The 15022-nt window shown below is 43.0% G+C and overlaps 1 protein-coding gene across 16 annotated transcripts in view; it reads left to right on the forward strand.

Annotated features, from left to right (window-relative positions):
• The first annotated feature begins 2146 nt into the window (after positions 1-2146).
• The window catches only part of MARK3 (microtubule affinity regulating kinase 3), a 61970-nt gene continuing 49094 nt past the window's right edge, over positions 2147-15022 (forward strand). For 6 of the 16 annotated variants that reach the window (XM_051622520.1, XM_051622521.1, XM_051622522.1 and 3 more), the window contains exons 1-2: positions 2148-2891; positions 11089-11127. In XM_051622520.1, the coding sequence (XP_051478480.1) occupies positions 2841-2891; positions 11089-11127 (90 nt within the window). In that variant the 5' untranslated portion in view covers positions 2148-2840. Of the gene's footprint in view, positions 2892-11088; positions 11128-15022 lie in introns of all 16 variants that reach the window. The other 10 variants (XM_051622511.1, XM_051622515.1, XM_051622512.1 and 7 more) reach the window with 5 other exon arrangements.

Genomic DNA, 15022 nt, shown 5'->3' on the forward strand with positions numbered 1-15022 from the left:
TGTTGTTTCTGTGGCCTCAAGCATTTTCTTCAAAAGTTTTTATTTCAAAACCACTTTGCTAATCAGAAATACGAGTCTGAAAGACACAAACATTTCTTCCCCCACAACTGCACTTCCCCCTGCATCCCCACCCCAACCCCCTTTCATTTCAACTTCAAGAATGTGGGCTTTAATGACGGCAATAGCAGAACTCCTACTGCATCAAGAAGCCTGGGATTTTTACCTATCTATCCACCATTGCATAGTTCAGATTTTATCTGAGTGACCACTGCTTCTATGGAACAGCAACACACATGTGCAGGACACTTAGCTTACTTCAATACCTCTCCAAGCCTGTGCACACAACTTTCACAGGTTTTGCCAAGGCTCAGAATAGGTAAACCCTTAGGTACAAACAGCACTACTGAGCTCAGTGTGCTGCTCACACTCCGCAAATCACTCCCCGGCTCCAACCCTGCACTTCAGCCCTCTCATGCTAGCTGGAATGCCCATGAGTGCAAGGTGAGAGCACTGGTCTTGTCAACCACTCAAGTAAACCTCTATTTTTTACCTTTTTCCTAACTCTGTCTTAAGTCAATTACCATCTTTTACAAACACATTGTAAAGAACATATTCTACTGGCAACCAAAAAGAAAGAGATGAAGCAGCAGCCCTGTGGCAAAACCTGAGAGGAGATCTGGATACTTTTCCTGGCTTTGCTTCAGACTTCGTGACTGACCTTGGCAAACCAGACAGAGGCAACTCGCAGTCTCTTCTCCATGCAAAGGGTCCTGCCTCCTACCCAGAGGGAGCAGCTGTACCACAACTACGTACCATCTGAGCACACACACACACACGTACACATACCCACAGAAACATGGATCATTTGCACAAGAGGCGAGTATTCAAATCCAAAATTCCTGTTGTTGACACAGAGCAAGGTGTTAGCTTAACTTGAGAGTGGGGAAAGACTAGGTAGGCATCCTGCAAGTCTACTGGGTTTCTCCTTCTGCAGGTCAAGTGTTGTGGTGCGTTTTGTAGTCCTGGTGATGAAGTAACAGAGAAGCAACTTATTTACTGGGTAGTGTTCAAAGGCTATCTTTTCTTGCTTGTGTCTGTAAAAGTGAGGATAGTATTACCTACATCAGAGGCTGGATTTCAAGGCAAAGCCAGTAAATATTTGTAGGAGACATAAAGTTCATCAGATTAGTTATGCTTTAGGAAGACAAAATGTTGTTGCTAGGTTGCCAGGTCCCTAGAGATGCCAAGTTTCTACAAATCCCACCAGATCTAGCATTTTTTTCTAGAGGTTCATATTTTCTCTGTAAAAAAACAACAACAAACCAGAAATAATTTGTTTCTAAACCACCAAGATATTAACTACACACAATTTTTCTTTTTCATTTTTCTCCCTTCATTAAATCTACTCACTACTGTACTGAGGTCTTCCTTGCACACTTAAAAACGACCGTGCCCAGTAACTACCGGGTACACAAAGCACGTTTTGATAGCCCAGGCTTCCCCCCTCCCGCCCCAAGTGAACCAAGCACCACGTTGGTAGGGAAAGGCAGGGCCCCGAGTGCAGCCGGCTGCGATCTGCTGGCACCAGCCCCAGAGAAACCCTCTGCCACACGCCACCGTCCTGGCTGGCAAAGCCCAAGAAACGGGAGGACACGCCTGGGCAGAAGAAGACCCCAAGGCCAAGGGCTGAGCACCGCCGCAGGGCAGGGCCTGCTCCCACCGCCCTGCCCCGCCTGGGGAACTGGCCTCCCCAGGAGGAGGTGCTGCCATTTCTCCAGCCAAAGCCGGCGGCCTCGTCCCCTCTGCCCCACGGTGTCCCCAAGACCGGAGCTCCCGCCCCGGCTTACACCGTGCCTCCCCTCAGCTGCGGCCCGGCCGCACCGGAGCTGCCACCGCCCCCGAGGAGCTGCTCAGGAGCACCAGGCCCCAGGCCGCCCCCAGGCTGCTCCGGGGGCCGAAAGCGGCCGTGCCGGGGCTCGGGCAGGGCCCCGCCGCCCCGCCCCAGAGGACGGCAGGGGGGTCGCCGCCCCGAGCAGCGCCCGCCCCGCCGCCCCTAGCAACGCGCCGCCGGCCCCGGCCTCCCGGCGCGGCGGGGCAGGGGGCGGGCCCTTCCGGTTCATGTCGGAGCTGGGCTCGGCGCGGAGGAAGCCGGGCGGCCATCTTGGCTCGTCCGGGAGCGGCGGAGGGGCGGGGGGCAGGCCGGCGGGCAGGCCGGCGGGCGGGCACCCAGCTTCCCCATCCCGGCCGCGGCTGGCGGGGTGCCGGCCTTCTCGGAGCCTGGGGCGGGCGAGTATAGGCGAGCCGGGATGCGAGCGGTGGCCCGGTGAAGCGGGGCCGCGGCGGGGGACGGAGAGGGAAGCCCGCTCGGCAGCGGGCCCGTGCTAGCCGCTGTTCCCCGGCTGCAGCGGAGAGCGGCCGGCGAGAAGAGCCGGGCTGCGCGGCGCCCCGCTGCCGCCGCCTCATCCCCGCCCGCCCGCCCTGCCTCTCCCCCCCGCGGAGCCGCTCCCTCGCCGCCTCCTTCCCCTCGGCTGCATCCCTCCCCGCTGGATGAGGCGGCCCGTTCCCCGCTGCTGACCCCCGCGGACCCCGGCCTGGCTGTAGGATGAGCCCGGAGGACTCGGAAGGGGCGAAGCAGCTCCGCTCCCTGAGGGGGATCTAGCTCGGGCGCGGGGCGCCGCCGGAGGGCGGGGGGCACCGAAGCGACGCCGCCCCCCGCCGGCTCCCTCGTCCTTCATGGTGGCTCCTTGCGACCACCCTCTCCGAGCAGACGTCCCGGGGGCCCGTCCGTGTGTCTGTCCGTGCCGCCGTCGCGGGCAGCGCGGCCGCCTGAGTGAAGTAAAATGTCCACTCGGACTCCATTGCCCACGGTGAACGAGCGCGACACCGAGAACGTGAGTACCGCCGTCCGGGGGCACCGGCCCGCCGACCCCCCGCTGCCGCCCGGCACGGCGGCCAGGGGCGCGGCCGCGGGCCCGGACAGGGGGCATCGCCCCTCCGAGGGCTCTCCTTAACCTCTTGCCGCCTATGCCGTTCCCAAATTATTTTAAATCCCTTATTTATTTATTTTTTACCTCCCTCCCCCCGCGCGGTTCTCCTTTTTTTTTTTTTTTTTAGTGGCATTTTTGGACATCGCTGCCCCCCCCCCCCCCCCCCAAACCCGATGTCCCTTCGCCAAACGCTTTAGTCGAGTCTCTCTGGGTGGCGAGGATGGGGTTTACTGTGTTGGTAACGGGGAAGAGAAGGGATCCACGGTGGAGAGAGAGGAATCCGGGTGGGTTTGCTGTCTTCGCCTGATAGGCAAACTTACTGCTGAAAGCAGCCGAATAAACCTCTGGTAAATAGACGGGAATCATTTAGCTTCGGTAGTGGTGGGCTAGGTGACCTAGATAATAGGCCTCTTCCCTGCTTAATTTGCAGGGTTCTCGATGATAATGACGCTGTTAGACTAGTCACCTGTTCAAATGACATTAAAAGGGTTCCTTTATTGGAATTATCTTCCAGACAAGGGAGCCTGTTCCTCCCCCCCTCCCTCTTTTTTTTTTTCCCTCCCTTAACAAAGCAAGGGTTTAGGAACTGTCAGTTTATTTACAAGATTGAGTCAAACACTGTATTAGCAGTCGTGCAGGTCGTATGCTAATGGAAAAAAGAAAGCAAAAATAAAATAAAATACAGTCCTACCACATGAGCGGATAGCCACAAACGAAGCTCAGTAGGAGTCTCCCTTTCTGCAGATAGGAACTGTGTTTCTTTAAGTTAAAACTTACTTGATCCTGGTGTATCCTGTTCAGCCGTTTTTCTGCATAAGCTCTGACACGTCCCCAAACGATAAACAGAAGGGAGTTGTCACCCACTGTAGTCTAAAATGAGTCCATCAGCGAACTTTGTATTCAGCTTTCTGCAAAGGCTGTCTGATATTCTTTAGAAGACAGATGCTAAACTTGACAGAGGAGGCTTTTTTTTGTTGTTTTTTTGCGAGGGCAGTTTGTGTTTTGGACTGGCTTAAAAAGTGGAAACTTTGGTTAAAGATCAGGAAGAACTGTTGGATTGTTCCAGACCTTAAATAGTCCAAGAAAAGCGATGGTAGCCCCATTGTTTAAAACAAGACCAGACAAAGCATTAGAAAACATGCTGCATGGAACAATTACTGCATTACTAGGGATTTAGATTTTATTGACATAATAGGCACTTCTAACTTCTGTGATCTTTATTTGTTTTAGCACTAGATGCAACCTGCAGGCTAAGGGCTGTATTGAGCAAAAAGCCAACTAAGCATATTTGGTTGTAAAATCTCAATGAGCTTCCTGCCTTGTGGAAGAAAATAATTACAATATTATGCAGCCCTTCCTATGCCATGGGGAGAGTTGAAGTTGTAGTATACTCTACGAAATACAAGTTTATTTGGGTAATTGTCTTAGTCTATAAGCGAATCTGACTGAGATTTTCAAGTTCCATATATGTGTGGAGGCCATCCAGTAAATAATTTTAGAAAGTGTTCAGATGAGGTTCTCAAACATAATTAATTCAGACTCTACTGTGGATAGCTTAACCGTGGAAAGACTTAGTATGTGCTTGAGGAAATACCTATTTATAAGCTGTATGTTCTAGCACTTGAAGTTAGATTTTTACATGTCTTCCACTTAAGGCACCTTGTTCTCACTTCAAAATATTGGTCTAACACTTCTCTGTAGTAATCTTCATAATTTAACATACGGGAATTGTCTTGCTTGCAAATGAATTGCCTTATGATTAGATTAAGGCATATCTTTCAACTGCTGTAATCTGGGCTGGTGATCACAGAAATACCTGTAGTTATTGACAGTGAGTGATTAATCCATGTAATCAAATCCACTGAACCAACCCCTCAGTACAGTTATCCCTCAGGAAGCTGTCTGTCATCTTCTGTCCATCAGCTATAGAGAAATTCATCAAAACATGTTCTTTTCAGCCTTGCTTAAAACCAAATGGAAACCTGACATTCAGTCTGGCTGAATTACCCCTATAGCTGTGAAACCCAAGTTTCTTTTTTTAATACCAAATGTGATTATTTTGATACTTCAACTAACTGTTCTTCCACTCTAAAGCTGGGTGTATTGTGTTGACAGGTAAATTGAGCCCTTGATTCTCTTTCACATAAGAGAAGTCTCGTTAATATTCACAGGACTCTGTAGCTCAGGTGGGACAAGCTTAGGAGATGCCAAGGTAGTCAGTCTTTGGGCCATGGTCCTGGGCCCCCTTAATGCCTTTTCTGTGCTTGGAAGGTTACCACTGCTGACAACGCTTGGCTGGTGTTGAATCTGGTTGAAGTGTGCTGATCATAGCTTATCCATGCCTATACTTGCAGTTTGGAAAATTAAGTTAGCCTCCAGAATGACAGTGAGCATAAATTATCATTGTCTATGCTTGCAGTTAACCACCTTCAGTGGTTGGCAACTCCTGTTGAACAGACAAGACTATTTGTCAGTACTTGATTTTTTTTATTTTATTTTTTTTTTAAGGCAGTATATACCACTTCTTATCAAGACACTTTGTGTGTGTACTGCTGAAGTGGAAATAACTGTCACAGTGACTTTCACCAAAAGCCACTGACAGCTATCAAGCCTTTAGTGCATTTGAGAGTAAAGAATTTGGCTCCGAGTCACCTGGTTTTGGGAGGAAAGGCATCCCAGATGATGTGTGATCACAGGAACTTCACACTTGGACAGTTGGAAGCTGGCTGTTGGCCTGCAGTGAGCTGGCTTCTCACTGCAAAGGTAGAGCAGCTCCTGGTTGGCCATGTCTTGTGCAATAATGGCTGCCAGCTGCTCAGGGGCAGAAGTGAATGAGAGGATCAGATCTGTTCTTCTACAGAATTAAATTCTGCATGTGGGAGAAAAAGCAACAGAGGCAGCAGAGACCTCCTTCATCCAAAAACTAGGAGACAAGGTACAGACGAAGGACCTGTAGGTGACAGAAGAATGAGTAAACTTGTTTTACTAGTGGTGAGGAGGAAAGGAGAGAAAATGGAGGAGGAAAGAGTGTGGAAACACAATGGGAAGAGAAGGCAGACAGTAGAAAACAAAAGAGAAGGCACAGCGGAATGTGCATATGGCAGGAGGACAATAAGTGACAAAGAAATAACAGCAGAAGAAACAAGACAGTAGAGAGTAGGACAAATACTAATTTAAAAAATTCCCAAAGATTGGCAATATGATGGAGAACTGTAGATAAAAACAGGGAAATACAGGTGGCATGGATGTTGGTAATTTGGTTTTTTTTTTAAAAAGCATGAAATAGAAAAGAAAAATCTTAGACAAAACAGTTGAGTTTGAACCTCTGTGTCTATTGCACAGCTGTGTTTCTGAGGGAAAAACAGTAACTGTTTTGAATGTGTTGGTACTGCAGGCCAGTTTGAATTAAAAATGTAAGTAATTTGAGGAAAAGCAAGACTAAAATGTTCTCTTATCTGCATGACTGTGCCTAATGTGAAAAATTTGCTATTGAAAAATGCCAGTGTAGTGGCAACTGTGCCTGTACAAGCCTATACAAAAGGATTTTGTACAGCAAAAGTATCTCATTTTTTTTTATTTAAAAAAGCAGGGTTAGGTTAAAAAATTTCCTTTTAAAATACTGTGAATGTTTGTGTGGTTCCTCTTGATTTATTACCACTTAGGTATTAAATACATTAGAGCATTTACAGACAATATGCAAGCTTGCATTATTCTATATATTATTTATCAGTCTTCTCTTGTTACAAGGCTTTCTTCTGTAGCATGAAATCCTGGTGGGTTTTATTTTGTTGTTTGGTTTTTTGTTTTTTTTTTTTAAAGACGAGGATGCAGAGGGAAGTGTGCCTGTGGCCAGGAGTTCTGGTAGATTTTCTTCTGTGGGGACCATTTATGTTCTTCCATATTTTTCAACAGTTGTCATAAGTGTTCTGGTTTGAATTAAATTAGATGAAGGTGGCAAAATAACTATAAATAAAATATTTTAGAAATTAATCTGGGATGTATTTTTTAATTCCAAGGTTTTTTTCAGAGTAGAGAACTGCTTTTTGTGCATTTCTTAGTGCCTGGGGTGCCTGATAGATCTGATACTGCATTTGTACTCAAAAAATACCTGATTAGGTTGTGTGGCAGCATGAGTCAACCATGGATTCTTAGTATTTTCACTTTTTGAAGTGAGAGGTTTCATTCTTCAGGCTCTGCTAAACAGCCTGTGCTGTGTTGTTTAATCATTTGGTTTCGCTGTCAGCTCAGACTGATAGGAGGCTGCTGGGGGCGTCAGCCTTGGCTGCCTCTTCCCACCTGTGGATTATGATGGCACTAATTACGGTGGGGCTGCACGACGAGTCTGGTCAGCTTTCTGATCTGACTGAAATGAATCCTTCAGAAGAGTGAGTTTATCCCCATTCTGTGTGGCTGCACATACTGACACAGAGGAAAGGACAGGAATGTCCAGTTCAGGTGGGGAAGGCCAGAAATGCTTCTTACTATTTTTGTTTTGGTTTTATTTCAGCCAGTCATAGCACAGCACCCTAGGGCTATGGTAACTTGAGTTGTGCCACAGCTACAGAGATACATAACTGCAGTAGGTGCACCTTTCATAAAGAGTGGGATTCTGCTCCTGGAAACAAACTTCATTTTTTTATATTATTTCAATAACTCAAAAGAACTAAGCTACAGGACCTTATTCCAGAAGTTGTTAAAAGATCAGACTTAGTTCATATATTTTTATTAGCAATACTGAACATTACTTAAATTGTGGCCTTAGAAGTATCAGTGTGAAAAACAGAACACAACTACAGAAATTACTGAAAAAAAAAAAAAAAAAAAAAGGAAATATGGGATTTGGTACACTACATTTCATAAATTTCTTTCTAGGCTCTTAACCACTCACCTAATAGCCTTAACCTGCTTATTTTCCATTTTAATTCTAGTAAAAAAACACATTCGTGTTGATAATAAAAGCAAATAATTCCTGTTGACTACATGTCTCAGGTGACTCAAATCAAAGGAATTCTAAGAGTGGAGGCATTTGTCTCTCCAATCTCCATTTCATGTGATATATAAGTAGCATGTGTCTGCAACTTCCTCTTCTCAGTCAAGTAATGCTGCCTCATGGATGTCAGCCAGATGAAAAATGGAGGTCACTTTTTTTTTAGGCTCATGGCATATCAAGGTTGGCTCTGCTTAGAGTGGAGATCATCTGCCAGTGGAAATCTTTAGAACATATGATGAGTAGATGCTTATTGCTCTTAAAACATGAACTGGAAAGGTACTGAGTACACCTGTGATAACACTCCAGTCAGTCTCCTGGATGAAACCCTTGGGTTAAGAAGAATTCTTGGCCCATAAAGAAGCAACTTGTTGAGCTCTGTGTGTGTGTATATATACACATATAAACAAACATTAAATTTCAAATAAAATTTGTTCCTGCAGGATTAAAGCCTAAACAAAGTTTTTTATCTGCAAGCTCAATGTGGTCTTTGAAAACCAACTGTGAGGTGGTTTTGTTTGTTTTTTTTGTTTGTTTGTTTGTTTAGCATGTAATTACTGACAGTGATGATTCTGGAATGACTTAGTTGGTGTTATTGTTTATGAAGAATAGAATATGGTTGGCTCTTCAGCTATTATTTCCCAGTCTGTTGTCAATAAATATCCATTTTAGTCACCAGTAAAGAAACTAAAAGATATGATAAGTGTCAGATCTTGATAATGTGAAGCAACAAAAGAGCTTCTAAAAAGCTTTTCTAACTGGCACCAGCCTTATCTTTTTGATTATATAAGCAGGATTTCTTCACTGTTGTGTTGTTCAGTGCTAATCATGGAATTACAGATTCCCTCTTTCATATGCTGGACAGAGTATAAACCAAATGATGTCAGATAGATGGGCTGAGCTGGTTAGTGGTTAGACACAGAGTCCCTGTGTGTCCACAAAGGGGAGCATCCCTCCTTCTCTGGAGGCTGTTAGTTCTTTGCTGTAGGTGCTCTCCCACTCTGATCTTCAGGGCAGTGGTGGAGTTGCCACTTAGCTCTTCCCCCCACTGGTCTGTGGACAGAATTGTAAGCATACAAGTGTCGAATGCAAGCCTCTGGAAGTCTCTTGTATGTCAGTCCACACTGTCTACCTCCATCAGGCTGCCCAGTGTAGGGAGTTGCATTGCTGTGCTCAGTTTGAGCTTTAGCTGCCTTCTCCTGACTGTTCTTTTTTTTCTTTTATTCTCCCCTCCCCACTGGTTAGGGAGAATTAGGAATGTGTGTCAAGACGTATAGCCTGTGTGTACTAAAGACTGTATTTACTTTTCAGGTTCTCCCTTTAAACTGGTTGTTTGACAAATATGACCTAATTAAACTAACCACTCAAAGTGTCATACCAGTTAAATAAATGAGTACTATGGTAGGCTGAGAATCGCATGGTGCATTCTTCTCCTTTCAACAATGGAAGCATCCAAATTAGTGTTTTCTGTCCTTTACCAACTGTAATGTATTTCTAGAAGGTCTGTTTGACTCCCTTGCTGAGTTCTGACCCTCTCAGCTGTTTCACTTGATCACAGCATCCGTAATGGTAGGCCTATACCACATGTCAGTGAATAAATCTGCCTTCATGGATTGATAACTTTAGAGCCAGGTTGGATAGCATTCTCCTTTGGAGGACAGAGTTTAAAATTTAATGAGATGGAAGCCATGACTGTTCACCCTTAAAATTGATTGTGTAGCTAGATAGTCTGAAAACTGCCTTTTAATTATATGTGCGGGAACCAAAGAATTAGTTATGCAAACGTCAGCATGGACATACTGGGTCTAACAAAATCCACCTTGCTCCATATCCTGATTTATGTCCTGGTCAATTGTAAGAGGGAAGTAAAATCAGAACAAGTAAAGGACATCTTTACCTGCTGTCTCCCTATTTCATAATACAGGAAAATAATTATAATATATGGTGGCTGAAGGATTCCCAGAGCAGTAACTGGCATATAGACAACTGTGGTTGAGTGTTTGCTGTGACACCTCTTGGTGGTTGTCAGAAATATGTCTGTGTTTTGACTTTCCAGTAGAATTTCTTTGTCAGCAGTTGCAGGGTGCCCTGCTGTGCTGTTTCATGGGTGTATGTGTGCAGTAAGATGTTAACCTTTGTGAATATTCTTATGGCTAACCTGTTTTCTCTTACACTGAATAGTACTCAGCAGTCTGTATGTTCTTAAAGATGTTAATCATAAATGAAAAATAAAATACAACACATTGCTAGGAAGAGCTTGCATTGAAATTAGTCTTCACGTGTTTCATTTAAAATATTTGCAGTTAAAAAAAATGATACATTTTCTGATATTTTTTTTTTTATAAATAAGGGTGCTGGTAGAGAGTGCACTGCCAGAAGTTGCCATGCGTTTTATGTGTTGTGTGCCCAAGTCAGGGTAATGAAGCAATGTAGTGTCTCAACTCTTCATCATGTCCTGGGATGTTTAGATTATTAACATTGTGAAGGACAGGCTTATAAGTACATTTTTTTATTATTATAAATAAAAATGCTGAATTGAATGAGGCTATCGTGATGTTACTAGTCTGACAACTTTCCAAAAAGTTCTATAATATCACTTCATAGTATTTCATACAAAGATGAGGTAACAGCTGTGGTAAGAAACATTCCTAGAGACTTTTGTAAGAATACATTTTATTAATTCATTTGGCTGATGAGAATGTATTTTCACTATTGTATAAAATAAATGCTTTAAAAAAATGTTGCTACCATTTGTCATCCCTGTTTTAGAAAGAAAGCTTTCTACTTACTATACGTAAACGTGCATTTTTGCAGGTCTTGGACATTCTAATTTCTTAATGTTTTTCAGCTCTTCTAATGGATATCAGATTGTGTCTTACATGTTTTTCTCAGCTGTTGGCACCTTTTTAAGCAATTTTAGGACTTTGACACTAGTCATTCTCTGCACTGTTTCAAATGCTCAAAATGTTCATATACCTTTAATCATACAGATACTGAATAAAGCTAACATCAACCGAAAAATATTTCACGTATTGGCACCTTCATACTTCATTTGCTTTTTACTTTCTTTTCTTTTTCTTTCTCTTCATGCTAATCATTATCTGGCTATGAAAGGATGTCGGCCCATCATTGGGGGAAGGCTTTTGCGAAAAGGTGGGTTTTGTGTTGTGTTCCAAATTCAGCTGGTCTTAGGCTCAGTCCCTCCCTTGCATTAGTCTCTCACAAATTGAGATGTTTTACACCATTTCCTTCTAGGTTGAGTAATACCAGGGTGTGGCCAGGGGAGGAGAGTGCCTTTTTTTATGAGGGAGGTTGCCTTGTTGGCTTGAAAATTGGTATTTTTTTAGAGAACCCTTCTATGTGCAAAAAACCCAACCCTTTTAACGTATTTAAAACATTTTGAAATGGAACCTGATGCATGCCAAGTTATGGAAGAAAGTGCTTTCTTGTCATGAATGGATTTCAGGAGACTTTTAAAAGAGATGGTAACTCTGGCTAGCCTGAAGCCACACAAAGTGTCTGGTCTCCTTACTTCAGTTCCCTGTCTGTTGTATAATGGTTTTCTTTGCATGAAGACAGGTATTTTAGGAATCCTGCAGCCATGGTGTCATGAATGAATGTTATCCTTACACAGAACAAATGTCCAGGAGATACAGCTTGCCTACCACAATAAATGGAGACTTACTACAAATAAATACATGCTTGTTTTAAATCTTAGGCTTTTAAGACAAACTCCCTTTCTTACTGAAGCCAGATAAAGGTAGACCTGGGAAAGAAGCCTGAAATTGAACAAAATCTTTGGGTCAGGGGATGAGGGAGATAATCTGCAGAGTTGAGTGTCTGTTTGGGAGAAGACAAAAGACCTGCATCTCAATTTAGAGAGCAGAGGATGCTGTTGCTATTTCTCTTGGCTGAGATTGGAGCTGTTAATCTGTGGTGTTGGTTTTATTGCATGAAAGTACCTGCTGAGGTAACTATACTGGGAAGTAGCTGAGTACAGCCAAATGGTATACAAGCTAATGCCTGTCTTGAACTTTTCCTGGACCATCTATATTTTTACCTTTTGCTTTCACCATTTAGCTTCCCATCTACCTGTCATCCTTGAAAGTTATTAGAGTGGGAGAAACACTTCTAGTCTGTTTTCACTTTATGCTTTTTAATATTACATGCTACCAAGCCCTCTTCTTCCTTCATTTCCATAAACAAAATAAAATCCATGTTGAAACGGGGAAGATGTTTCCTGCAGCTTTTAAAAAGCTTGTGTTCTATTCAGTATAATAGTTTTGTATTTGACAGAGACATCTTGTGTTGACTTGCTGGTAAATTTACTCACATGAAGTGAAGTTCAAGTTAAAAATGCTTGCAAATGGACAGATTTATACAAAGTGAAACATGGCTATGAGAAGGTCAGTTGGAGAGAACTGAACTCCTTAGAAATATATAGCTTGATATTGAAAAACCACAGCTTAAAAACGTCATATTCTTGAAAAGAAATAATGAGGGTTAGGGTGGAAATGCAAACCTCCATACCAGGAGATTGTGTTAAATTTATCAACGCTGGTCCAAAGAAGTTCACAGCTGTTGTTCCTCCCTTTAAGTGCAAAGCTAGAAAGCATGAAAAAAATGATAGGACACAAGAAGTCATTCCTCAACAGAGGACAGTGAAGCACTCAAGCTATATTAACTGGGATGGTTTACTATGTGGAATAGAATTTGTAAGCAAAACATGATCTTTCTTTTACCTAGTGTTTATCTAAAGTAGGATATGGGTAAGATCAGTTCTGAATGACATGCACACAGGTTCTCTGGTTTGGGAATACATGGGACCTGATGTCCACATCTCAACTGCCTCATAAGCCACCTCAGGTCTAATAGAGTTTATTAGTTCAGGCACAAGACAGCATGGATGAAGATACTCCATTTTCAGAGCCAGCTGTGTGGTTAAAATGCAAGCTACTATTTGAATCTGTTGCTGGGGAGCCTAAGCTAAAAAGCCCTCCTCAGAGGCAGGCTGGGTTTTGCTGAAGCCAACTTGTGTGTCTGTGCTACGTGCCCAAGTGAGAAAGGGCTAAATAGTCCTGAGATACTACTTTTTCCAAGGTAGGTTATCAACTCAGTGTAGTGCAACGTAAGTAGTACAGCTGTATTCCTAGGATGCTACACTTGAACTAAAAGTAAGCCTCTCTCTAGCATATCCAAGACATAACCTTGTACAGAACAACCCTGTCCCTGATCACTGGGTGTAGCAACTTAGGAGAATGCTAGCACCTAGCATCAGCAGTTGCTGCTTTTTTCTAGCAGGTCAGAATAACTTGACACTTGAAGGTATCAAAGGAGCTGACAGAGAAGTTCTTTGCTTTGTGTGCTACAAGGTTTGTTAGAAGTCAAAGTTTAGGGAAGTAGAGAGGATTGGCGTGTACCAGTACATCCAGGAGTAAAGAAGATGGCCTGAACAACCAGCACCAGCCTGGTGTTAAGGCAATGCAAAATAATGAATTTGCTGATAAAGGATTTCACTGGCTTTATTAATTCCTTCAACTGGGTAACTGGTCTTGTCCTTCCTCTCCTTGAGAATTATTGATTGATAAACACTTAATCGAGTTGTTATAGGTCTTGAGATACTATTGAGAACAAATAGTTGTTATAAAGCGTTGAATTTTTACTGCATCTTTTTGTGGGTGTGCTTCTTGTTCCTGTGCCATTTACTAGTGGTTTGGAAGAAATACATACTAATTGTCCTGAAACCTAGAATAAAGATTGTTAGAATATGAAATATGACAGGATGGGCCAGTCACTGGGAACATGTAATAACTTGCACGTGAGGCAGTTCTGCATTTCCTTTCAGCCAAATGTGAGATCGTGCATGTAAGGAAGCAGGAATGAAAGTCATTATATGTGGTAAGGAAATGGGAAGCAATAATTCTGAAAAAGAGTTAGGGTCAGTATTGGGTGGTCAGATACAGATGGTCTACAGCAAATAAGGGCTAGTTCTTTCTGTGCATGTAAAATCAGTGGAGTGTTGAACAGAAGATGCAATCTCTGTGTTTAGCCCTACTGTACCTACTGTTGGTATGGCATGTCCAGTTCTAGCACGAGCCTCGCAAAAAGATGTTGGAAAATAGGAGAGGGTTCTGAAAAGAGCTACAAGAAGTGTTTTGTGTTTTTTTTATCATTCGTACAGCAGCCTGTTTAGGGAGTGTTATATTTATATATATATATAAAAAACTTATTAAAGAGATTAAAGAGGTAATATGATCATAGTAATTAAGTACCTACATGAGAAGTACGAATTAGTGACAATGCAGTAGCTAGACAGTAAGGAGAAGCTAAAGTCAGATTGATACTAAAACATATGCACCAGAGTGTGTGTTTTTTTAAAATAGTAACTATTGAAACAGCCATAGACTTTTATCAGTAGTATTTCTTCAATGAAATGAATGTGTTTTTAAAAATAATTTGATCACAGCTGTTGCGCTCAAATTAACAAACCAAGGAACTTAAGATGCCAGAGTATATGGTCACAAGGTCACATCAGGTTATTAAATAGAGTGTGAAACTTGCCAAGTGTCATGCAAGCATGGATTTGTTCATTTGTGCCTGTACCACGATTGTTAGCTCTTGAGTTATGATCTCACATCCTTATGCTACAGTGATTTTCAGACCGAGTGTTGCTGTCTGCCAGATTTTTGGTTGTCCCCTCTGGGTTTCAGCAAGAGTAGTAGTAACAGAAGAGCAAACTCTGGGATTTCTGGGCTGGCTGTAAATTTAGCCTGTCATCTTATGTGTAGCCAGACATTTACTCCATATTTACAGACTACTGAGCATTTCTAACTAATACTGTAATAAGTGAAGTTGGTGTAGACCCCTTAACCACAAGTTGAGAACTGAGGGACATGAGGGGACCTGCTCTTTCATAAACAGACTATAAGAAAATAAGAAAAACACTTTACTGTTATCTTAACCACGTGATATAATGAATAAAGACTATTATAGTTATAATAAATACCTATTCATTTTTACAGTTAGTAGCTGTTCAGGGAAACTGAGT

Source organism: Apus apus, chromosome 5 (genome assembly GCF_020740795.1).
Source record: "Apus apus isolate bApuApu2 chromosome 5, bApuApu2.pri.cur, whole genome shotgun sequence".
Taxonomy (NCBI): domain Eukaryota; kingdom Metazoa; phylum Chordata; class Aves; order Apodiformes; family Apodidae; genus Apus; species Apus apus.